This window comes from Sceloporus occidentalis, unplaced genomic scaffold (assembly GCF_023333645.1).
Source record: "Sceloporus occidentalis isolate IW3139 unplaced genomic scaffold, rSceOcc1.0.p SCAF_3, whole genome shotgun sequence".
Classification (NCBI taxonomy): domain Eukaryota; kingdom Metazoa; phylum Chordata; class Lepidosauria; order Squamata; family Phrynosomatidae; genus Sceloporus; species Sceloporus occidentalis.
This window is the reverse complement of record NW_028316983.1, coordinates 115,750,640-115,777,592: the sequence shown is the minus strand read 5'-3', so window position 1 is coordinate 115,777,592 and position 26,953 is coordinate 115,750,640. Positions and strand designations below refer to the sequence as shown.

Here is a 26,953-nt window from a genome sequence, read left to right as displayed (position 1 = left end):
ATTTGAAGGGCATAATTCCTCACTACCACTCAGCATAAGCTGCAAGTGGATCCTACTTAACAATGCAGTTCTGTTACAAATATTGTTAGTTTCTGTCTTATGGTGGAACCTAAGGCAAATTTAACAGGTTTTTTTTTTTTTGGATAAGATTTGTTCAGAGGGGTTTTGTCTTTTCCTCCCTCTCAGGCTGAGAAAGTGTGACCTGCCAGTGAACTTCCATGGCTAAGCGGGGATTTGAACCCTGGGCTCCCAATGTCCTAGTCCAACGTTCAGACCACTACACCACACTGGCTCTCATCATAAACCTTACTTCAGCAGCATTACAGTGGGCCCTTAGTATCCACTGGGGTTTGTTTCCAGAATATACCAAAATCTGTGGATGCTCAAGTCCCATTATATACAACGGCATTGTGAAATGGTGTCCCTTATATAAAATAGCAAAATCAAGGTTAGCTTGGGGTGGGTGGGTGGGAGGGAGGGTATTTTCAAGCCCTGGATGGTTTAGTCTGTGGGTGCATAATCCATGGATATAGAGGGCCAACTTGAAGTGTGCAGGAAAAAAAATTCTTATACAGCTGTAGGTGTCTCTGTTTGTGTGTACACACAAACACATTTCCTGACATCATATCCTTTGTCCTTCCATCTCTCTCCCCTGTGGTCTTGAAGAGCCAAACTATGATGTCAAGGTATTTCAAGAGAAGAAAACATCTTTCCATCTGTTCTTTCAGCAAAACTGGCACCCTTCCTGCCTGGGAGAAGAATGAAGCAAAAAAGTAATAAGAAGCCAGGACAAATCATAAAATGTAGAGAATTCAGAAATATATACAGCCAAGAAGTTATTGTGATATCAGAGAAACCTGTGAATAGATAAGAATCTCCCTTCTGCAGAGACTAGCTATAGGCATTCTGGCACATATGAGAAGCCACTGCTTCAGTGGAAAGATATATGCTGCAGACATACTGGAGGTGATGTGAAGTGGTAAAAATATGGGAGATTATATTATCAACTGGGCTTTTTATGCTGTGTAAAAAAAAAAAAATCTAGCCAGTAATCCTGCAACAAAAAAGTACAGTTTTGCATCCTATAAAAACTGTGAACACTAAGCAACATCACATGATTTCCCTTGTGCTATAATATTTTATTGCTTTTGGCTGAGCAAAGTGACATCTTTGCTTTAGTTTTCTCATTTAGTTTTCTGTTAGTTTGCAGTGCAATAAACTCTGTTGAACAGTGTGTTGTGAAATGAAATTTGGTTCACCAGCAGAGAGTCTAGTTCTGTATTTCAAACTGGAAAGCCAGCTTGATCCCCATGGCCATTTTTACAGGGAAGGAGTAAGTACAAAATACGACACTACAGTGTGCCATCTTCATTGAACATTTGGAGACCATGACTGAAGTTGGTATGTGCATTCAAGGCAGCATTCTGTATGTAAAATACAAACCTAGCTAAAGGCTCACATGTGTGTTCAAGAGGGGACAGTAACATGGAAAATACAATCAAGTGTGAACTCTTTCAAAACTGTGATATCATAAGGCTGGTATACTTGTTCAAAGCATCAGGCAAAGTTTCAAGTATAAACCTGAACATGTCTTCTACTTTTTTAAAAAAAGCCAAGACAATACAAGGAAACCTCTACAACACCGAAATGGTGCAGTCCAGTATTTGAAGTGAGGCTTTTTCAACTGTGACACACAAATGCATATGTTGTTATTTCACTAGTTATTGGTAAGAATGGGAAAGAGAAAGCATGTTGACTAGATATTAGAAAACCTATTTATCAAATCTTTTGGCTTCTGAGATTTTATCAGCCATTCTCACAGATTTAGGATGGCCATCTGTCCTCAGTTAGAGAGGGTGGTTATAATGGGTTGTAGGGGCTAGCTTGTACAAAGCAAGCCTGGATTAAAGATACGGGGTGAGCATGAGCATTTGAAGCGTAAATTGAGTAGGCACACAGGTAACCTCTTCAGAGTTTTTCCTCACTGCCTGGAGATCTACTGTTTTTCTGCTTAAATTATAGAAATTTCTAAATGTGCATGTTTACATATAAATTAGATCAAGCAAATTTCATGCAAAACAGTGTCTTCTTAAGTGTTGCATAATCGACCGGTCTACCCACACAAGAGATAGAAACTGAGGGTAGGTCCCCCCCTTTTCTTTCTTTTTAAGGAAGTTGTATTTTGTTACCAACAATATCGCAGTTTGTGGATTTTTGGTTCTCCCATAGAATGGCAACCCACACAAGCACATGCATAGAGTCTTGCTTTTGTGAAGGCTTTGGCAAGAGTTTACAACAGAGCCGGTCTATCAAGAGCTTCAGGAGCAGCCAACTTTTCTGGTTAACCTAATGATGGATGGACTAACTATACCTTTCAATTTGCCCCTTTCAAAATTTGTCAAAATAAACAGGAGGAGAAGAGGGGGAACAAATCTGTTGCCGCTGCCTCTTTCGTCGATGTGAAATAGTTTCTCCTGTCTTGGTATCCTAGGAAACAGAACTCTTGTTATTGAAGGAAGCCAGGTTTTATCCAACTGTATACTGGGGAGAGGGGAAAACACTATGAAGAAATAAAGGTGGTTAATTGCCCAGCAAGGGAGACATAGCCAAGAGCTGTGCTGGCCTATAATTAGATGAATTAGTAGAACAATGACCCAATTTTCTCTGGTTTCTCTGGACGGGTGCACAAAACTCGGATGGCTATCTCCACCTGTTTGTGCCTGTGTTTGTGTTCTTCTCTTTTCGTGTATCAGGCAGACAGAGCCTTCCCTAATTTCTCATCACCACCCCAAGACAGAATTTCACAATCTGACACAGCTATACTTAGATGCCTTGGTTGAGGCGGTGACCTCCGCTGCTTTTCTCAAATGGTAGCAGTTGAAATGGTCCTCAGCCCTTTCGGTGGGATGTCACTTAGAACTCTGATCAAATCAGGTTTTAACAACCACATGGAATTCTAGGCAGAACAGACTGTATAGCTGTTCAGAAGCTTCACCCAGTACAAAATATGGCCCTCTGCCTGTTTAAGAGGGCAGCCCCCACCCCTTGCCAGAGCATCTTATACTAAGGATCTGGCATCTTATGCTAGCTCTCTGTTCTCTTGCAGGCACAGGTCAAGGTAACATGCTGGGCAGCTTTTCTGGAGTTCCTGACTCTCATTCTCTTCTCTACGAGTCACAGTGGGCTTCAGTTTCTTTGATCTGTTTCTCACATGCCTTTCCTTGATCTATTGGATTTCTCTCTTCCCCTTGAAGCTCACTCCATATACCATTAAGATCCTTTGCCTGCTTCTTGACTTTTCCATTACTTCTTCTGGTATCTAAATTTTTGTCTTTTCATCAAAGCTGTTATGAAACATGCCCCCAGTTTTTAAGATGAAAAGCCTTTGTCATGGACAGGTCGCTGTCTGAGATGGAGAGGGGGGAAACGTCCACATATAGATGTAAAGGGGGGTTCCAAAGGGTAAAAAGTTTGAGTACTGCTGCTTTAGTGAATGCTGCTCCAGTGGACAGAAGTTTGGCTGATGCTTGTCTCATGTTATTGGATACCTTTCATTTCTGTAGCCTGTGGATAAGATCTTTGCAGAGGTGAGACTCACCATGTGTTTGTTGGCCCCATGTCCTTCCTGGCTGAATGGGTATGTGACGTGGAAGGAAGGGTTCCAAGTTATGGTGAGGCCTTAGTCAAAAAAATCCCTATCTGAAGCACATCACATTAGATAATTACCAGTACTCCTTTTTGAGGGGGCTCTCCAGATTCTGGGGGTTCCTTGAACCATATCAGTCTAGCTTCAGGCTTGGCTATGGGATGGAAAGAACTTGGTCACTTTGGTGGATGACCTATATGGGAACTGGACAGGAAAAGTGTGTCCATGTTGGTTCTGCAGGACCTCTTTCAGTACCAACCACAATGGTATCTTAGATCTCATTTCTGGGATAGTAGTCTTTCCTAGAAGCACAAACTCAGAAGTTGATGCAGCGAGATTCCTCTCTAACACCCTGGCTATTGGCTTGTTGTGTGCCTACACCTCACTTTTTGTTCCCTGTGCTGTTTAACATATACCGTATATGAAACTCCATCTCCATCAGGAGTAAAGCTACACCATAAAGCTACCCATTTAATACCAACCTAACCAAAACACATTGTTTTATAACAAAGGTCCAAAACACACTTCAGAAATAATCCAGTTTGAGATTGCTTTAACTGCCCTGGTTCAATGCTAGAGAATTCTGGGAACTGTAGTTTTGTGAGCCATTTAGCCGCCTCTGTCAGAGAGCTCTGGTGCCACAATAAACTACAATTCCCAGGATTCCCTAGCACTGAGGCAGGGCAGTTAAATTGGTCTGGATTATTTCTGCAGTGTGTTTTGATCCTGAGAGACGTTGTTTGGTATTTCAAGTCTGAGGTCACCAGTATGCTGATGACTCTTTCAGTACTAAACCAGAATGTACTGTTAGTAATGGGCTGGATGAAGGCAAACAAATTGAAGCTTAATCCAGACAGCACACAGGTGATCTTGGCCAACTGAAAGTCAGGTCAGCAAATAAGAATTCAGTCTGTGCTGGATGTGGTGACATTATCCTTGAAATCTCGGTTGCATAGCCTGGGCTGAGCCTTGAAGCATAGGTGGCCAGATTTAGCCCTGAGGGTATATTTGCACTGTTTAAAGCTTGTGTTCCATCTGTGCCTGTTTAATGACATGTCGGATCAGGCTAGATTACATGCTGTTTGGATTATTCTAATGTACTCTATGTGGGGCTGTTTTAAGAAATCGTTTGCAAACTTCAGCAGGTCCAAAATGCTATGGTCACAGCCTTAACTGGGACTAATTATTGGGAACATATAACTTCCTTGTTGAAAGAGCTTCACTGGCTGCTGGTTCATTTCCATGCAGAATTCATAGTGCTTGTTATGAGTGCCTGTATGGCCTGGAACCAAGGTATCTGAAAGACTGGATCTTTCAATACGAGTCTGTGCCAAGTTGTAAGACCTGTGAAATAGGGTTTTCTTTCATTCCCACCACTGTCATAGGTGCATTTCCTGAGGATGCGGGTGAGAGCCTTTTCAGTGGCACCTCTGAGGTCATTGAATTCACTCCTGTGTGAAGCTTGGTTAGCCCCCTTGCTCTCTTTTCACTGGCAAAGACCTCTTTATTAAGACAGGATTTCAACTTTCTTGTTCTGGTAGAAGGGTTTTGTTTTTGTTTGTTTGTTTAGTTGGATGGGATGGTCTTGAACAAGATTTAAAACATTTTTACTTTGATTTTTTTAATAGGATTTCTTAATCGTTTTTTTTTAAAAAAAACATTTGTATTATGCATTGCTTTAATTGTATTTTGCTTTAACTTTCATTCTGCCTATTGAGAGCAAAATGGGATATACATTTAATAAATAAATGAATAAATTAGAACTGGAACATCTGAAACATTAGAGTCCAACAGAATAAGATCAGTGAATTTGCTGTCAGATAAGCAGTTATGTTAAAATTGTCTTCTTCGAGTCCCTAGCTGAAACTACATTTTCATTGAAGTGACATTCATTTCAGGAGACACATTTTTCAATAGCTGATGTTACATGATAAAAAATGTGTGTATATTAGTCAGTAGGGAAGAAGAGAAATTGGAGGCCCAGGTTGAATTCCTCTCAAAGATCCTAATCTATTTTTCTGAACCATTTTAGTTTAGAGTACAAAACAAAAGTGGCTTAGTCTTCCATGAATGTGGTTATTCTCTCTCTCTCAAAAATTTAATACAGTGTAAAGAGCAGACCTACACTCTTGGGAGCTGCCAACTTGGTAAAATTAGGTGTTGCCAGTCCTGCCCACCTTTTTACTAAACTTTCCTGGGTGATCTCTGCAGCTTGTTTACTGGTGCGTGACATTACGATGGTGTAAAGAAGCATGTGCCCCCTGGTTTGAAGAACATTAATCTTGAAAAGTTGTCAATTGTTACTTGGGGAAAGGTTCCTACCTTCACAGGGCTGTCTCTGCAATGGATTGATAGTGCCCTGGGGGGAAATTAAATTGATGCCATGAGGAAAAGTAGCAATTTTGAAGAGCAACATCTCGACTAGTTTAAGAGCTTGAGATATAATTGCACATGATGGCAAATGGACCAGCCTATCTTGGTACTGTCCAGGTAGAAAGAGAGAAACTTTAATGACCTTGCACTATAAATTAATTAGTACAGTTGATCCACAGAACTGGTCTTCTTATAATCAGCATTTATTACTATTAGTGTCCTTTAATATCTCATTGTAGAACTGTAGCCACCTACCAATTGTCATTGCTTATACTCTCTACTTACTAATGCCCTAATGGTTAAACCAGAATAGCATTCTGTTGTCCACACAACATTGAGGAAATTTTCAAAGCTAGCTCCAAATGATGAAAACCCTGATATCTGACATTGGATGGGATTCCAAGGCTAGTAGAGAGGCTACTGTCAAGGCTTAAGCATGCATATACATAGATACGCATGCACACACTGCCAAGGACAACATTTAAAATTTCCCATTCACTTAACCAAACTCCATGCTAAGCATACAGTATCATGATTTGTATTAATAGCCAGACATGACAGTACACTGTATGTCTGTTTACATAAACTAGGCATTTAGTGACACATATCATATTCTCTAACATTCTGCAGATGAAAATTGGGACATGTGTAGTCTAGAACAGCACCGGGTGGGCAAGATGGCAAAAGTTATAAATGAGGAAGAACACAGAAGCTAGGAGAGACTGTAACAGTTTTGCTTTTGCCTGAACCTACTGCAAAGTGCATGATTCTGCTCCTCTTCTTCTCACTGCTAAATTAATAGATTGCAAACTGCTTCTGCACTCTGAATTCAGTTGAAAATAGAAACCACAGACCCTCCCTGACTGCAAGCAACCAGTAGTAAAAGACAATAATATTTTCCTTCCAAGCAAACCATTAACTTCAGGACCTAGACAGGATAAAGACAAAGAGGGGTGGATATATTGGTATCTCTGAAAAGGTAGATCAATTCCCCTAGAACCCCAAACTTGTTATTTTCTGCCTCTAAACTTGAAACTACTAACAGACCAAAGTGAAGCCGTACTGCAGAGTCCTGATCCTGGGAAACAACCTCGAACAGGGGAACTGATACAGATATAGTTGCAGCTACAGGACTGCTGAAGACTGCATGTAATGTATCTCTTTTGATACATTTGAGCAGTATGGGCTGACTAACATGGAAAGTGAATCATATGTTCAATTGTTGATTGCTATGAATTAACACCAAGTAGACACATGCACCGAATGAAGTAATGAGAACCTCTGTAATGTACATGTGGATTTCTAGTCAGCTTGCAAGCTTAAAATTTTTGGAATCCTATCAATAAGGTTGCCCTTCTTTGCTCCTGAGACACACTGCCAGGCTGTTCTGTTTAGGAGGGGAGGGGAACCCGTTGATCAAGGATAACAATCTTTCCACACAGATTCAGAGTCGAAACCCACAGTTCACATACACACAGGTTGGTCGTGGTGGGAACTGATATCTCAGTTCTCCCCCTTTGCTTATAATTGGGGGGTTTGTTATGGGATATAACTAGTGTGGACCCATTTGGTTCTAACGGGTTAACCTCCTTGGAATGAAGACTGCTTATACAGTTTGCAGCAACTGACATAAACTGAGAATAAAGCAGGAGGAAGAGAGAGAAACTGGGGCATTTAAAAGCAGCTGAAAAGTGGGATGGCAGAGGGTTAATCCTGTCCACATCTAATTGTGGCAGTTAGAGGCTGTGATATATTTGGGGCTTGTATGCCCCATCAGCAACAACAGTTCCCACTCCCCAAGATTAATTGTTGCTGATGCTTATGGTGCTTTCTCTATTATACCAGTTGTACCCTCCTACCTGTGCATAAGGGGCTCTGGAGTTGGTGGTTCTGAAAAGAGTGTGGCATACAGGAAAGCATAGGCCCTTTACAAACGGGCCTTTGCGGCACCCCCGTCACATGCTAGAGGTTGGCCGAGGACCTAGCGTCCATACCGGCCTCACCCCTAGCACGTGATGGGGGCCTAATAATGGCAGCGCCCTATACACACAGGCACCGCCATTTTGACATATCAGACACATAGCGTCCACACTTCACGCCCTGGATGTGACGCCGTGAGTGCGCGAGTAGCGCCTCGTGGCGTCCCATACAGGGTGCAAGAAGAAGCGCCATTTGGGCGCCTTTTCTTTGCTGTGTCCGGGAACTGCGCGGTTTGGCTGCTGCGGTTCCTGGACGCAGCAACCAGCGGCGGCGGCAGAGCGCCGCTTTTCGGCAGTCTGTAACCCGCCATAATCTCTAGTGAAGGACTTAGGCCAGCTACTCACTGATCATAATGTGTCATGTTCTGTTTCTCAAACATATTCCAGAAGATCCCACAAGATCTGGACAATATATATAATGAAATAAGTTTCCATAACTGCTGTGATGTTAAAAAAACAAAAAAAGGAACATGGCAGTATCTTTAATAGGATTTTATTTTAGTACAGTATGACCGTTTGTGGATAGAAACCCACTTCTTCAGATGCTGCTTGTTTGTTGTGTGCCTTCAAGTTGTTTCCAACGTATGCAGTCCTTAGGCGAACCTATCAAGGGTTAGCATTGCATCCAAATTTTGCTTAATGCTTGAAACTTAACATTTTATTGACTTTTCAGGGAGAAGGCTATCAAATTAACATTATGATAATAGCTGCAAAATACAGACTCTCTCTCAGGGTTGTTGAGAGAGAGCCAGTGGCATTTGGCATCACCAGTTTCAATGGGACAATCAATCTGTGCCAGGTTTTAGTCCTTATTCTAAAGGAGACATCTAGTTTGCTAAACCATATCCCAGTTACTTTTCTGTGTACCTAATTTTTTGTGGCCAAGGACGTGAATTTCATTGTGTTCATTGTGAACACCCCAGTGAAGCACAAAAATAGTGAGAAGTGGCCCTTATCGAGTCTAGTTTTTACTTTATTAGCGTGGACATTGTAAGTTCCTCACTTGTTGATTTTAGAATCTTCATTTGTTTAGCTTGGCATGTTTTATATGTTTTCCTCAATCAGTAACATTTGAAGATTTGTCTAATAACCTGCTGTCTTTTCTTGTGAGCACATTTCTCTTGACCTGAAGTGAAAAGCAAATGCAATACGTAATGGGAAAACATTTATTGCAGAGAAAAACCTGGTACCTCCATGGATTTCTGCTTTATCTGGCATTTTATAATGAAACTTTGAGGCGAATTTGACAATCCTTCCTTGAGTGAAATATTGAAAGGGAAATAAAAAAAAAACATGGTTTCTGCATATCTTTATTATGTAAAAAAAGAAGTATACTGAAATTCCTAGAAATGCTAGAGAGATAAAGGATAATGTAATTTGGTCATTTGGACTGAAAATGGGTCCTTAATTTTAGGAAAGTCCAAAACACCAAACTACATGATACATGAGAGATGCATAAACAGCTTCCTGATGGCTGTTTCTTCTCCTTACCTCTTTTAATAAAAGGCAGCATTGAATGCTGCAATGGAAGTCAAGGAGTGGGAGGAAGATATTTATCTAGGGGGGGCAGGTGCACCATAAAATGTAGGACATTCAAGAAAAATATAGGCCATTACAAAATAAAAGCTAAAAACACTCATATAAATATAAATCCATGCTTCTTAGTCATGCTCAAAATGGAATTCCTCCTGGACAGAAGGTTGGAATTTAGGACATGTCCTGGAAAAGGTGGATATCTAATCACTCTGCATTTATCTCTTAGTCTCTCAACCTTTTGTCCACTAGCCTCCTATCTTGCCCTTTGAAGATTTCCCCATATAGTTTTTCTTGAGGGGAAAGGACAGCTTATGGAGGGTGACTCTTGAGTGGAGAAATGAAAGCAAAATAAAGCATTACACAGGGCAAAATGGTCAGCTTCTTTTCAGTAAAGGGGAGGATGAGGAAACAATCTGTTCTTGCATGTACTGTGTATTGTATTTATTGTGTGTTTTGCTCATGCATTTCAGCAGTGGAGAATACAATGGAGGGAGGATAAGAGAAAGGCTGAGTTAATAAGAGATAATTGGGCACACACACATACACAGTAACATATACGGACGATCTTACTTGGTTTGCTTATAGACAATATAATCAACACTAAAGGCTTAATGGAAGAGGGATGTACTGAAACAGATCGCTAAAGGCTTACCTGGTGGTCAGAGTGAATCTGCAGGTTTGGGCAGCACTATGTTTGTGTAGTGTGAATGGGCCCCTGAAAATTTAGGCAAAAGGCTAGGAAACTCTTGGAACCTGAAAAGCAACAGACAACATTGCTGCAACAATAGTGGGTAAGGCCAAGTTTCTGATATTTCCACTAAGCCGCACCATTTACAGGTCTTTTCTAATTCATATGACTGGGTAATTTTACAAACCAGCACTCAACATCCATTTCCTTCTTTTTCTGAAAAAAGCTCTGAGACTCAAAACACACTCAGTCGGCTTGTCCTATGCCTTACATCCCAAGGTTTCCAAATTCAAGCCTTTAGAGGTCCTTTCACACCACACAATTACAGTATTTCAATTCCACTTTAACTGCCTTGCCTGCCAACCCTGGGATTAGTAGTTTCATGAGATACTTAGAGTTCTCTTCCAGAGAGCTCTACTTTCTTCCCAAAATGCAAATCCCAGGACTCCATAGAGTTCAGCTATAGCCGTTAAAGTGGAATCAAAGTTGTGTGAAAGGGCTTCACACAAGGAACTGGGCTTAGGGTTGAGCCTGCAGCTTCCGATACTAAGAGAAGGATAGGACTGAGCTGGAATATGTGAGTCCCAGCATGAGTGTGTATATTTTAATTGCTGCACAGTTTAAGGATGCTAAGTTTAGACTGAGAAATGGCTGTTGACTCACAATGGAGGGTAAGGTGCACCAATTCTGGCTGTCAGGTGCCTGTTGTGCAGAACGCCCCCTCTTGTAGCGAGGGAGGGAGGGAGGCATATGTGTGTTGCCCAAAATCTATCTTTAGTAACTTCTCTTTTCTTCTTGTTTGTCTCCAGCATTCTTGCCACAGCAGGGACACATTTCAACACCCATGTGGACCTGCGGACTCTGCGGGCGGTGCGGGTTCTCAGACCCTTGAAGCTTGTCTCAGGCATTCCTAGTAAGCATCCGGTTTCTTTCTCCCAGACTCCTCCTGTTTCCTTGCAGAGGAATACTGGTGTTTTACCATGTGCATCTTTAATCCTTTGAGGTATTTTACAGAAGAACTTTATTGTAGCTAGGGGACTGGTAGCAGGATGTGTACCTACATTTCTGGGGTCCCACTCTAGGTGCTCTTTATACTGGTTTGCCAATCCTGTGGAACTCCATTTCCTGAGACGCACAAAGGATAGCCCGGTAGGCTAACGGACAGAAATTTAGTGGAAGAAGGGAATGGCACATTGTGACCCAGAAGACAGAAGCTGCTGGATAGAGGAGTGGAACAAATAACATCAGCCCTTCATCAGGCATGGTCTTGGACATACTGAGAAGGGGGCTAATACCCCTGGAAACACTGAGAGGTTATGAAAACTTGAGGCTTAGGCTGCATATGCACTGTAGAAATAATGCAGTTTGACACCATTTTAACTTCCATAGCTTAATGCTATGGAATTGGAATTTGAAGTTTTCTGAAATATTTAACCTTCTTTGCCAGTGGGCTGTGGTCCCACATCAAACTGCAAATACCAGGGTTCCATAGCATTGAGCCATGGCAGTTAAAACAGTGTCAAACTGGAATATTTCTGCAGTGTGGATGCAGCTTTAGTAGCACATGGTAGTTATGACAATATTTAAAATAATCACCAGGTGAGTTGTTGTAGTTGTGTGCATCAATCTAGTGGGTGGTGAGAGGAACCTGATCTGATCCACTGGGGAAGCAAGAAAGTGTTGGAGAATATACTCATCACATGACCCCCAGTCCTGCTGCATTGTATGAGGCAAAATTAGGAGAATCCCTGAGAAGGGAGGTTAGCATGTTACTGTGCAAATGCATGTACCTGCTTTCTGAAAAGGTTACTTGCCCAAACAGAAGAGTTTTCACGGGTGCAGGTAAAGTCCATAATTTGCAGTACCTCCTTCTGTACAGAGATTTGTGAGCCCCCACCAGTTTGCTAAAATATGTGCAGTAGCATCCAGGGCCACTTGGAGTCTTGCAAAATGTAATTCCCATGATTTTTGATGCCATTAATGAGGCCTAAATGAGCCAATACTGACCTGGCACTCAACCTAACTCTTAGAATAGGAGTGAAAATGCCAAAAAGAAAAATATTTCAAGACCTCCCATATTTTGAGACTATTCCATCAGGGAGGATCAAAAAGACAAGTCTTCTGTTCTCACAGGCTTATAAGGGACCTCTTTGTTGACTGTTATTTTTCTCTTGTTCCCTCCCTGCCCCCCACCCTTAGCAAACACATGTAAGGACTACAGAGTCATCTGAGCTGTTTTCCCTTTAAGCATCTTTTTGTAAAGCAGTTACCCTTCTTGAGTGGCAGATTGTCTCTCTGACTGCACAGGATACTTTCAGGGTTGTTCTGGTGGGAGAGACCTGCTAGCCCTTCTTTTGGGGGATGATTGCTTAATCCGTCACAGTTCCATGGCATGTGTCTGCTGCCTGGTCAGTGCCTGGCCTACTTTGTCTCTTCCAGGACCTCAGTCTTGTAGTAACCAAATTATCAAATAACATTTTGTGACTGCTTCTTTCTATTCTAACTACAGTGGGACCTTGTTACCCACTGGGGTTTGGTTCCAGGATCCCCTGTGGATAACAAAATCCATGGATACTCGAGTCCCATTAAATACAATGGCAGAGCAAAATGGTATCCCTTATATAAAATGGAAAATCAAGGTTTGCTATCAGGAATTCATACTTTTAAAAAATATTTTCAAGCCATGAATGCTTGAATCCATGGATAATAAATCCGTGTATAAGGAGGGTTGATTGTACTTTCAGATTGTACTCGTAGCTCCATCTCTGATGTGTTTGTTGTTCTAGAGGAATATGGTGGTTGCTGGATCTGCTGATGGTAGCTGCTTTTAGTTATGATGTCCCCTTTTCTTTTTACTCTAGGTTTACAGATTGTACTCAAATCCATCATGAAGGCAATGGTACCTCTCCTCCAGATAGGCCTCCTCCTTTTTTTCGCTATCCTGATGTTTGCCATCATTGGCTTGGAGTTCTATAGTGGAAAGCTGCACCGGGCTTGCTATGTGAATAATTCAGGTGAGTAATGCTGTCTATCCCCTACTCCTTTTTCTGACTTTATGCTGGCCTGTGGATTTTCAAATGCAAATACAATACAGCCATACCTATGGCGCTATAAAAATAAACATAATAAACATAATAAACACAATAATAATAATAATAATAATAATAATAATAATAATAATACCCATAGCTGTTGTGTATGTTCTGTTGCTTCTTCTGCAAGCTCAGTCAGTGCAGACCCAGTATGGGTGTCACTAAGTACAGAGGCAGCCCAACAGATACCTGGGGTACAGAACACAAATAATAACATCTCTACTCCTTGGTGTATATGTAGTAATAAACAAAATAAAGACAGTAACAAATAAAGTAACAAACACATAAAAATAAAAGATATAGCTGTGTTAGTCTGTAGAATTAATATGTAGAGAGATCTTGTAGCATCTTTGAGACTAACTGATAAAAAGAAATTGGTAGCATGAGTTTTCGTAGGCTTCAGTCTACTTCCCCACATGCATCTGAGCAAGTAGACTGGTCTGTGAAAGCTCAGGCTGCCAATTTCTATCAGTTAATCTCAAAGGTGCTAACGGTCTCTCTACATAAAAAATTACAATTTATAAAGTCACTCTGAACAATTGAGATGGCAGAAGGAATATTAAAAACCATTGGCGTTCTCAATTTCCCATTTTGAAAGTTCACTCTCACCTTCTTCCCTAATCAAAAAAGCTTAATAATGATAAAAGATGGAGGGGGGGCACTAATGAAGCAGGATGACATTTCATCAAATTCATAGAAATATCTTCATACTGTACTTTGTTGACTTTACCGTGAAAACCCTACAATGTACAAATGCATTTTTGGGGAGGTTTATTAACATTAGCCAGGTTTCCCAATGACAAAATGACTGCACAGGCAAGGATTTTGTTTTGCTTTCTTTTTATGTTTGTGAAGTGGGTGGATGTTTGAATGGCAGCACCAATACTTTGGGCATCAACATTAATATAATTGTTTCATGAGGGTGGGGGGAATTCCGAGTGTTTGGAACACAGCTCCATCAGCATTGCTCAGTGAAAACCAGAATGTAATTCAAATCACTACCAGATGGTATCTGTGGCTGTCTGGTTTTGTGATCCTGTGATGAGGGTGGCTACAACGAGAACCAGTATTTTAAAAGCATGAATTCAGAAGCATTAACCCTTCACCCTACTGAATCACCACACTGTATGTTTTAATACAGAATTTGTAGCCCTCAAGTACAGGATAGGCAATATATGGCTTGGGGACATGTGCTCCTCCTTGCCTATCCTGCTTGCCAAAAAAAGAAAGAAAGAAAGAAAGAAAGAAAGAAAGTGCATGGTGCAGACCCCACCCAATATTATTTTGTCCAGAAAAGGAGGGTATTAAGAAACTGGACTTACAGTTTAGGTTTGGAGTGTTGATGCCATTCATGGTGAGCCCCTAGAAATGAAACATCCCTCCCTTGCTTTAGCACCACTCTTTAATGCATCAAAGGGCCAAAGCATATTGGAAACTCCTTTTACTGTCCTGGATCAGTGCTAGGGAATCCTGGGAATTATAGTTTATTGTGGCACCAGAGCGCTCTGACAGAGAATGCTGAATGCATCACAAAATTACAGTTCCCAGAATTCCTTAGCATTGGGCCAGGGCAGTTAAAGCAGTGTCAAACTGGATTATATCTGCACTGTGTTTTGGACCAAAGAAGCAGAACCCGGGGTCAGACTGTAAAGATGAATGGTGGGATTAGATGGGTAGTTCAGATGCAAGCCACCTTTATTAGGACCAACCAAAATGTCACAAAGTCATAAGAAAACCTCTGAGCTCTCTAAAATGCTGCCTGAGATAGAACATTAAAACAAATTGGGAGAGCAATATATACGCACATGCACACACACACACACACACACACACACACACACACACACACATCTGCACACACCCTTTATTTGGTTCAACATCTTGCCAAAAGCAGAGTTATTGGGAACTTTAGAGCTTGTTCATGATTTTGGGTGTTATAATAAGTGTCTCTTATATATTAAGCAGATCCTCAGGGAGGCCCTTTGTGTGTCTATGCGGTCAGTATGCAGGAAAACATTGCACTTCCTTCACTGAAGGGCAGGCTACTCCAGCATCAGCTTTTGGCATGATACTGTACATTTTCTATAATTAAAAACAGACCGGATTCCTACAACGTCTTAAACACTAACAAATTAGTATGCGTTGAAGCAGACTGTAACTCATGAAATAAATTTATTAGTTCCTAAGACACCACAGAAGTCTATGTTACTTTTGCTGCAGCTGGTGCTCCTGATGATTTAGTAATGATTTTATTCACTTATATCCCACTCCCCCCCCCCATATTGAGACTCAAGGCAACTTACAAAATAATAAAACAAAAACAAATTAAAAATGCATGTAGAAACATAGATAAAATATGTCAATGTTATTTTAAAATGCAGTTAAAAATCTTAAACAAGATTAAAACAATTTAAAAATCAATCTAAAAGAAGATGAAAATAAACAAGGCAGGACACTATTACAAGCCCATCACCATCAGTTTCTAAGAGCCTGTTGGAATAGAAAGGTTGCCACTTGCCAGGAAGAGCGCAAAAAGGAGGGAAGCATTTTAACGGCGGAGGGAATTCCAAAGTCTAGGAGCAGTAACCAAGAAAGCTCTCTCTCTTGTTCCCACCAAGTTGTGGGAATGGGAGAACTGCCTCCCTCAAAGAACTTAAGAGCATAGAGCATCTCATATAGGGCAGTAAGTATGCCTCTTCAGATAGCTTGGGTCATAGGCAGCACCCAGAAGCTTTATAGGTCATAGCCAGAAGCAGACTGTCAGCCAGTGGAGCTGTTACTGCACTTTAGTAACTTGTTTGTATTATCTGTATTTTAACTGTATTATATTTCATATCATGCTGTAATCCTGCCTTGATCCACCCGGGAGAGGTGGGAAAATATAAATAAATTTTCTTCTCCTTCTCCTTCTCCTTCTCCTTCTCCTTCTCCTTCTCCTTCTCCTTCTCCTTCTCCTTCTCCTTCTCCTTCTTCTTCTCCTTCTCCTTCTCCTTCTCCTTCTTCTTCTTCCAGCAGGGGAGTTGTAGTCCACCCCAGTTAACAATCTGGCTGTGGCTCTTTCAGTCAATGGAAGTTTCTGAGCATTTTTCAAAGCTTGCATGTGGTTAGATGTACGTTCTCCAGAGCTTTCCTCAAGTACACTAACAAACCCTGGTGGTGCAGTGATTAAATGTAGCCACAATGTTGTGAATTCAATCTTGCCAGGCTCCTGGTTGACTCAGCCTTTCATCCTTTCGTAGGTTGGTAAAATGAGTACCCAATTTGTTGGGGGCAATTTGCTAACACATTGTAAACTACATGGTTCTCAACCTTCCTAATGCCGCGGCCCTTTAATACAGTTCCTCATGTTGTGGTGATCCCCAACCATAGAGGAGTGGTGTCTTGGTTCCTAAGAGCAAAATATGTGTTTCCCGATGGTCTTAGGCGACCTCTGGGAAAGGGTCGTTCAACCCCCAAAGAGTCGCTACCCACAGGTTGAGAACAGCTAGCTTAGAGAGTATTGAGTTCACTATGAAGTAGTATAGAAATGTAAAGTGCTAAAGTGCTACACTGAAGAGAAGTGAAATTCAGGTATCACTATTTTTAGGCATCGCTTAAAAGAACAGTTTGCTTGTTTGTTTGTTTGGTTTTTTGTTTTGTTTTTTGGACTCCAGCTTTCAGAATTTCCCAGCCATAATGGCCCATCCCCATGATCTCTGTAGTCCAACAAAGTAACTTGGAAGGCGCAGAGCCAGCTCACCCAGATCTGGAGAGTCTTATTCTTTCCCATGTGAACAAGAGAATGCATCCTAATTAACTTTAATGTGATTGGTCTAAGTAGTGTAACTGGTGTAACTAGCGTAAGTAACACCGGTCGTGTCATTTAAGAACCCCTGTTAACCAGAGCCAACTCCAGATTTAGAGGCCCCTTAGCAACATGCTTGCAGGTAATGGCCACCCCCTGTCCTACTACAGATGCTATGGGCATTAGAGTAGTGGACTGAAAAAAGGTGCCAGCTATTGCTATTGATATCTATCCACCATTCTAGAGTCATTGGCCATCCTGTTGACTGGGCAGAACACGGCTGCTCTTAAGAGGAGTTTTGTGGTATTAAGAAAGATTGCACAAGCGAGTGGCTCCACTGGTGCTGTTGTTACACACCATTGTTGTTCATTTTCTAGGCTGAATAATGCTAGGGGCAGTGATGACTACAAAAAGCTTTACATTCTTTCTGTCTCTCATATGAAGGTGTTTGCGATTTTTTTTTTTTTTTTGGTATTTTCTTCAAATAAAAACTGAAACAAAGGTGTCCCCATTGATCAAATTCACCTACCCTTCAACATCTCACAGATGAAGACTGGGATGCATGTGGCCATGGAACATCAGAAGGTGGTCAAGATGATAAAGATTATTAATGATGGAGGAAACCCCTCAAGCTAGGAGATGCTGTAGCAATTTATTTTTGCCTGAGTCTACAGGGAAAAGTAAGATTCTGCCCCCTCCACCTTTCTGCTATGCTGACTTAACAGACTGCAAACTACTTTTCCAGTCTGAACTCTATAGCAACTGAAGTGAACTAAAGATAAAGGTCAGTGTAGCGTAGCGGTTTGAGTATTGAACTATGACTGTGGAGAGCAGGATTTGAATCCCTGTTTCACCATGGAAACCCACTGGGGGGCGGTGGGAAAGTCATACTCTCTCACATTCAGAAGAAGGCAAAGGCAACTCTTCCCAGACAAATCTTAGTAAGAAACCCCTGTGATAGAGTCACTTCAGGCTCACTATGACTCAGAAATAAAGGCAAACAACAGGAATAACAACCAGTGGCATCCCTGTAGTTGGGGTCACCCAATAGAGTGGGGGGACAGTGGAGAGGCAGCAGGGGGTTTAAGACCCCTCCTCCTCTCTTCCTTCTGATGCCTTGCTCTGCCTGCACTCTGCCCAGCCTGCCACCTGGCAAGACTGTTGCTGGGGCCAGACAGTTCCTTGGGGTAACAACTGTTCTGGAACCCAAACAGAAGGCACTGCCTCCCCCAGCAGCACCCACTGCTTGGGGGGGGGGCAACGCTGATGCCTCTGTTTGGGGTCTCACGTGGCTGCTGGGCAAATGAGAAAGAAAAATGATGCCCTTTCTTACTTGCCCAACAGCCACACCAACTCCTGAGGTATATTACCCCACCAGGGTCTCATGTGGCTGGTGGGCCAGGTGTACACCCAGGTGTACACCCAGTGCAATCCACATCTCCCATACCCCCGCTAATGATGCTACTGACAACAAAGATAAAGGGGGGAAATGGGAGAAAGAGAGGGAAATTGGGGCATTTTAAACAGAGTTGGAAAGTTGGAATGATGGGATTAATTGGGAATGTCCCAGCCAAATTGGAAGCGTTGGAGGGTATGCGTTTAATAGGTATAGTGATAACGAGCATTAGATGGACAATGATGTGCTTGCCTGCTATAACTGAATAGGGAGGCATTCAAATTCAGAGAGTTAGGCCCAGTACAGATGGGCACAAAGTGCCAGCCTGTGGGCGGAGTCACAGTAGAGTGTCTGCATGCTCGACGCCATGACACTCCCCCCCTTACGCCATGATGCCACGCACCATTCTGGATGGCATGTGGCATCATGATGCAACCCTGGCTCTGCATCTAGATGATGCAGTGCCCAAAGTGCATCACAAAGCTATGCCGCTGCGGCTGTGATGCCTTTTATAGGGCGCAAAAAGAAGCTGCATTTTGTGGCTCCTTTTTCCACCCTCTGGAGGCAAGATCAGGGCTACGTCTGATCAGGGCTGTGGCATGTGGTGGCCGCAGCCCCAATCCGGCCAGTAAAGGGGTGGCTGCATGCCGCCCCTTGAGGGCTGTTTGTACAGCCCCTTAGACACTTTGAAAGCTAGACCTGGATGTATGAATCTAATCTTGGTTTCTCCCACATTCACACTCTTTAAATCATAAGTTCTTTCTGTCCCAGATATGAAGGAAAAGTGAGAATTTTAATTTTGATTTTATTTGTGAAAAACATGATGAAACAAAATTTTGAGGCATCCCTACTCTCAGCAGCTGTTTATCCTAATAGTGATCAGTGCTCACTTGCTGGAAAGAAACAGATAAGTGCTGCATCTTATCAGCAGTTCTTGCTGCCCCTCCCTATCTTAGAATGATGGTTGCCCATGTGTCAGAGAGTGCAGGATCCTATTTAACTTCTCCCTCTGCCATTCAGATACAGAAAAAGGGTTTGATGATGGCCCCCTCCCTCCAGGCCCTGTGGTCTTAGCAGCTGCTTTTTGATTTGTACCCTTGATCCCAGACAAGTTGATGATCATTTGAAGAATGTATACATCATGATATAGGAAGGCCCTGTTTCACTCTGCTTTCCTTGGTGAGTATGGATGCTGTTTTTTGTTTAAAAAATCATTTCTGTACCATTTGGTTTAATTTGTATATGACTACAGGTGAATTACAAGAGCTGGACCCACCCCATCCATGTGGGGTGCAAGGATGCCCTGCAGGTTACGAGTGCAGAGACTGGATTGGTCCCAACGATGGGATTACTCAGTTTGACAACATTCTGTTTGCTGTGTTGACTGTCTTCCAGTGCATTACCATGGAAGGATGGACTACAGTGCTGTACAATGTGAGTAAGACATGTGACAGAGGGGGTGGGGAAGCAACCGGGTGGGACACAACATTTCCTTCCTTTAAAAGTCTCTAGTATGGGTTTTAGGTGTTGACGTTGCATGGGTACAGTGGGAATATAGAAATTCAATGCATCCTACATTTTGCTGTCTTCTGCGTGCCCTTGGTCTGATCCTTTCACTTCATTGCTTCTCTCCACATCTCATGTTGCATAGGTCTTGGTCACTTTGTTTGCCATGATGTGTCAGACATATGTTAGCTTGTTTGGACAGCATTACAGCTAATCTTTTAACTGCTTTCTTATATACCGTATGTATGTGCATAATGGTTAAGCATTCGGATTTTGGCATTCCCATCCTCAGGCATGTTCTAACAAGAAAAATGAAGCAGCTGTATTATCTCCTCCTTTAAACCATAACGTTTGGTACAGGAACCTTTCTGTGAGTGTGGACAACAGTCTTGCTCAGATCCCCTTGCCTGCTTGCCTGTGATGAGTAAGAATTGCTTCCAGATGGTTAAGTGGGAAAAGTTTTGTAATTTGGATTATTTATTTATTTATTTTCTTTCAGACTGTCAATTTGTAGGTGTGCGTAGGAAGGCTAACGTGTAATTTGTTTTATGTTTTGCGGACTAGTAACTTTTCTGGACGTTATTTCAAAGCAGGTTAAATATATATAACCAGCTCTTAGCACCTGGTATATGATAAGCACTCCTTGGAAAAAAACAGTAAAGCTTTTTCCCATACTAAGAAGACAGGTTATTTTCAAGCTAGAAACAGATGGAGGGTTCAGCTTTTTTTTGTTCTTTTCAGAAGGCTTTTCTGGAAGAAGGGATCTTGCTTGTGATGGGTAAAGTCATCGCACTTTTAACTCCAGTAAACAGATTTGGCAGATCTTGGATTTTCAAAAACCTGCAGAACCTGCTGTGTCAATAATTATATAGGAACAAGTAAATTATTTGTGTACAACTTGGGAAGTGAGTTGTACCTCCCTCGTGTCATCGACAACCAACCTTCCTTCCTTCCTTCTTTTTTTTTTCTTCTGGAAGGTGCTGGGCCAGGGCTAGTCTGCTGGAGACAGATGAAAAAAGGCTGGTAGTGAAAGACCTCTGACTCTTTTGTCTTTCTGCTACCAAGCAAAGCCTTTTTTATGCAGGCAGGCTTCTAGAACTGACCTGTTCCAGTCACAGGTTCTTAAATGTATGTGCCTGATTTTTAATATTCTATTTCATACTTATTATTAGGAAGGTGTTTTAAAATCGTTTTAGTTGATGTTTTGGTGATGTAATTCACATTTTTATGTCCATAATTTATCCTGGTTTTATTTGAACTTTTTAATTATGTTGTAAACTAGTTTGCAATTGAACATTAAGAAAACAAAAATAATAATTATAGATTTATGTAACTTTAAAGTAGTCAATGAAGACCTTGACATAGTTAAAGATTTCCCATACCTTGCTCATTAATCAGAATGGAAACTACATGTAGTGGAGTCTCCTTCCTTGGAGGTCTTTAAACAGAGGCTGGATGGCCATCTGTCAGGGATGCTTTGATTTGGATTTCCTGCATGGCAGGGGGTTGGACTGGATGGCCCTAGTGGTCTCTTCCAACTCTACGATTCTATGATTCTATGATTCTATACAGTCAAGGAATCAGAAGAAGACTAGAAGGAACTAGACAAGATCCTGAAGTGCAAATACATATAGTTAGGATTGTCCCTGCCATTGTATTTCCCATCTCTATGTATGCTTGTGAAAGCTAGACTGTGAAAAAAAGTTCATAGGAAGAAAAATTAACTCATTTGAAATGTGCTGGAAAAGATTTCTGCAGATACTGTGGACTGCTAAAAAGACAAATAAATGGATCCTAGAGCAACTCAATCCGGAATTCTCCTTGAAACCAAGATGACTAAACAGAGACTATTGTACTTGTGCCATGAGAAGATATGACTCACTACAAAAGACAATAATGCTTGGTAAGATTGTAGTAAGATTGAGGGCAGGGAACCGTCCAGTTAAAAAGATTGTATGTACAGCGCTGTGTAAATTTACTGTGCTTTATAAATAAAGGTTAATAATAATAATAATAATAATAATAATAATAATAATAATAATAATAATAATGTAAGGTAGAAGGCAGTAGAGGAAAAAAGAAGCCACTGTCATGAGTCTGGAAGACCTGAGCTGGGGGACTTAGATGTATCTCCTTTATAGGGTCTCCATAAATCAAAGTTGACTTGATGGCAGTTAATAACAACAAGGCTTCTTTGCATTCTTTGCATCCTGGGAGATAATTGGGATAAAAATTATAAATAAATATATACATACATAAATGTAATAGGAAAAGCAGAACAATCTTCAGGTAGTTATGAGGAAGGCAACTTACTCTCCTAGCTACTAGGGCCAAACTGAGTTTTATATAACAGTGCAGATCAGTGTTGCCAATTTCTGGGGAATTCTCCGGAATCTGGGGAATTTAATTAATTTCTTTCCTGGGATTTTGACTGAATAATAATAAATGTTGGGGAATTCCAGGGGGTTTGGATTTTGGTAAAACGTTCCGGAGAATATCTTTGAGACTTGTTGGCAACACTGGTGCAGACCCTTGTTCTGTGAACCAAGCTCTGGCTCTTTTTAATGAGATATAACTCCTGAAAGGGCATCCACAGGGCCTTGGAGCCAAGCACTCCTTCACTAGTCTGTGGCTTCTTTATGGACCTGCTTGGATATAGATTGGGACTTTAGCTCTTGTGTTCCTGGCTCATCAGATCTATGTGGCTCCTTTTAACCTACATCTTCTTCCCTATTGGAACTGGGATCTGTGCTGGCATACAATTATGATAATCTGCCCTCCTCTGAATTGCTGTCCCACTTGCTGGTGAGCATTATGACAAACTCTAGTTTCAAACACAATTTTAATCTCTTGTCGCAAGCCTCGTTCAACTCCCAGATGCTGTGCTAGTGCTTACTGCTTTTTCTCTTAGGGTTGTTGATCATAAACAAGGAGGCATCTGCAAAATACCCACATTTAAGCAGGATTCCCACCCTTTCTACTTTTGCGGTATGGTGTGATATATAAACCTGTGCAGCTCCTGTCATAACACTGGCCAAGCAGGAACTGGCAAGCCATAGAAGAGATTAGACTTCTAACAGTGCAAGTCTGCTAAAGGCAGACAGAGTGGGTAATTATCTAAAGTAAGGCCTCTCAGCATTCCCCATTAAATTCTTCTTGTCCCTTCCCATCTCCTCCTCCTCTCCCCTTCCCTCCTGCCATGAACTGCAATAGTATGTGTATTGAAGTGGAATAATTCCATTATAAGTATGTGACACAACTCCTAGAGGGATTTGATCATATAACTAGGCTTAAAGGCCTGGCAGACACCCACGAGTGAAGTAGGCAGCGAGGAAGAACATTGCTCTTAATGCTGCTGCTGAACTGCAGGGCTGGTGACTGGGCTCCCACTGTTGGGAAGGAACGGCGCAGCCATGCATTTGGATTGGCGCCATCCCCTTTCCTCTGGGAAACAAAGCCCTTGTTTCTTGGTTCCTGCTGCTTGTGCTACTGTAAATAGCTACAAATACCAGCCTTCAGCACCTCCAAAGGATTACTGCAGAGAATAATTATTAGTTTTTTGTCTGAGTATCAGAGAATGGGATATTGCTCTTCTCTCTAAAAGAGACTAAAGTTACTTGCTGGTATGGTGCATGCGGTTTAAGCCCAGAACGGAAATGAATGTCAAAAAATTGAACTCATTCATTGTTTATAGTATCTTTTCCATTTCTAATGGATGTGACTGCATTGATTGGATTTGTGTGGGTTTTTTATTGCCATCTGCCCAGAGGTTGTCTGTAAGGGATGTAAAATTAAAAATAAATAGATGAAACAAACAATCCATTCATTTGTTTCTTTATCTATTCATTTGTCTCATTATATTCTCTGAAAACAACTGCAGGGAAGATGACAATTTAAAAAAACACACAATAAAGTTCAATCGATACAATCACATCCATTAGAAATTAAAAAGTTATCATAAATAATAGCTATAAACCATAATAGCAACAAATTTTAATACAACCAGTGGAGTCAAAAATAAAATCCATATCTTCTTAATGTTGTTCTTGTGTGCCTTGAAGTCATTTCTAATTTATGACAGCCCTAAGGTTTTCTTGGCAGAAATTGTTTAGATGAGGTTTGCCTTTGCCTTCCTCTGATCAGGGCTGAGAGTGTATGGCTTGCCCAAGGTCACCCAATGGGTTTCAGTGGTCAAACGGGAATTGAACCCTGATCTCCAGAGTTATAGACCAATGATCAAACCACTACATAATGCTGGTTCCTTAATACATGCTTTTTATAACACTAAAGTACGAAATCCAACTGGGCCTGTAGAATTTATTTAGAATAAAAGGAGCATGCCGCCACCAATAATGCCTTGCATCATAATGCCTAACATTGTCCATTCATTTGTATTTCAGTATATATGGTGGAGAAGGTCAAATACAGTCTCTAGCTAAAGAAGGGTGTAAAATTAACCTTGTTTGGGCTGTGACTGTGTGAGGCTTACAAGAACCCCCATCAATACCAAGAATGGTGACATTAGGTTAAAAGTGGTGACTGCCTACTAATGAGCGGGCATACATCTTTACTGAGGGAGGATTGGAAACCAGATCTCCCTGATCTATCTAACCCACAAGATTGGCATCAGTGTAGCATAAGGTTATGCTGTGTTATTTTTGTTATATATTGAGTAAAGAAGCATATTTGGTAATAGAAGCAATGTCTAGCATTGTCCTACAGATGCTTTGCAAAGGAAAACATTGAAGGTTGCAAAGGAAAACCTTGATCAAAGTGGTATCTTGTTTTTGTTGATGTTGTTGGTAGTGGTTTTTGGTCATTGTTGATGAAAGGAACAGCAGAAGGAACATTAGCATTTAATAAAAATATAACAGTAGCATAAAGTGTATTTACCTGCCTTCTATCTGTTAGATATCTAGAAAACAACATTTAATATGCAGTAGATTTTTGGATGTTTTCAAAAGCTGGCATCAGAACTGTGTTGCCCTTTAAATGAAAAGATATTTCAGAGAAGAGGATGTAAAGCTGCAGATAATAACCCAAGTTTTTACCTTGGAAAAATAGAGTTGGTAGAAGAGGTGTGAGTGTGGCATATGTGTTTGCTTTCTTGTATTCATGTCGGTGAAGACATGGGGAGAGGAACATCACCAGCTAATTTGAAAATGTCACAGACATTTATTTGACCTGACCAAATTGGTTCTTCAGGACAAATTTTGTTTCCACACGTGTCAGTAAATTCATTTTGGAATTGTTCCTTCTGTAAAATATTATGATAGTTTTAGATTCATTAGCACGAGAATTGGCTTCAGTAGATGTGTAGATCAAGGGTGGGGAGTGTTGGATTTCAATAACCATCAGCTCTTGTCAGCATAGCCAGTGGTAAGAGATGTGGTGTAACAACATCTGGAGGGCCACATGTTCTTCATTCACATGATAGCTAAAGGCCTCTGGTTTTTTGGTACCTTCGCAGTAATTGCCTTATTTAAAAGTACAGTCATCCCTCCTTGTTCACGGACTTGGGATCTGCGGTCTTGATTACTCATGAACAGCAAACAGGAAGGTAACAAAATGGTGTAGCCATTGAAATCAGTGAGACACCAATATTAGCAATTTTTCCGCTTCGTGCACCTGGGGGAGGCAGAATAGATCCCCTGCGAATCGGAAGGGACGACTGTATATCTTTAATAAAAGTGTGTTTCAGCTGCTCCTGTTACAGCAACTTGGCTAATAGGATAGTTTCTTTTTACCCACGCTCTCCTTTAAGTCCTGTAGAATAGTTCTTACGTTATCTGACATGGGAGACCAGCAGTTTTTTTTTTCCTTCCTTTTCTCAATGTGACAGGAACTGGCACCAAATTTCATCTGTTTGTTTCTTTCCTGGAAACTTGCTATGGGCCAGCAACCAATAGCTCACAGGGTGGCACCAGTTGATAGGCCCCCACGTTGAGTGGCAGTGCTGTAGAACATACAGTGAAACTGTAGACTGCTGTATAAGATACAATGGATTGCCTCTGCATGTAGGCAAAAGAAAGGGAGCTAGCAGGTGATTTTCAGACCTGAGTCTGAGATAGGCCATCTGAATTTCCTATCTGTTGAGGAGTGCAGAGAGGGTTTTTTTTAAAATGTTTGTCTAGCTATGCAGGAACTGTTTTTTCATGAATAGCTCCTCTTGGGTAAGTGATGCACCCACATGGGATAGGTTAAATCGCATGGATCCCAATACAGAAGTAGTTCCCTGTTGCAAAACAGGTGTGCAAAGATGTATGCTGGATGGGCAATGGCATGGAGCCACATTTGTGCTCCCCAAACTCTACTGTGGGCTGCATCCACACCTGAGCATGCCAAAATCCCTGGGCATGTATTGTTTCCTGTCACCATTTTTAACATTTGAGAAAGGGGAAAGCAGTGGTCGCTATACTTTTTCAGGGTACTGCCATCTTTCCTCTTGGGTGACAATTCTAGTCCACGCCTCAATACCTATTTTCTGATATTAGGTCTACTGTTTGTGCAGCAGCCAGCTGGTCTGCAGCATCTACAATTGCATCCAGCTCATCACCACCGCCTCCTCCCCAGCCTTTCATTGTGAATACAGCAGTGATGGTGGCCCAGGTTTGCTCCCTCTTTCCCATGCCTACTTTACAGCAAAAGAAAGGCCAGTGACCATACAACAAGTTGTACAAGTGATCAGGCAGCTGGTCACCATGGGAGCAACAACCAAGCAGCTGGCTGGGCAGCCACCAAGAAGTCTCTCATCTATGATTGCCTTGCAGCAAAGGTCTGTACAGGTGAGAGGCTTCTTGGTTGCTGCTTTACCCATTGCTCAATCGCTACTTCCTTTGGTCACCCTAGGAACGGCAACCTGGGAATGGCAACTGAGCAGTAGTCCATGCCAGCCTTGTAGCAAAGGCCAGTGTGGGTGAGAGGCTTTTCAGTCCCTGCTCTCTTTGCACTTG

At 41.6% G+C, this 26,953-nt stretch overlaps 1 protein-coding gene across 4 annotated transcripts in view; it reads left to right on the top strand.

Moving 5' to 3' along the window:
* CACNA1E (calcium voltage-gated channel subunit alpha1 E) overlaps positions 1-26,953 on the top strand; it is a 340,907-nt gene that overhangs the window by 104,049 nt on the left and 209,905 nt on the right. For all 4 annotated transcript variants that reach the window (XM_089515900.1, XM_089515901.1, XM_089515899.1 and 1 more), the window contains 3 exons: positions 11,032-11,135; positions 13,084-13,236; positions 19,747-19,928. In XM_089515900.1, coding sequence (XP_089372026.1) covers positions 11,032-11,135; positions 13,084-13,236; positions 19,747-19,928 — 439 coding nt within the window. The remainder of the gene's footprint in view (positions 1-11,031; positions 11,136-13,083; positions 13,237-19,746; positions 19,929-26,953) is intronic.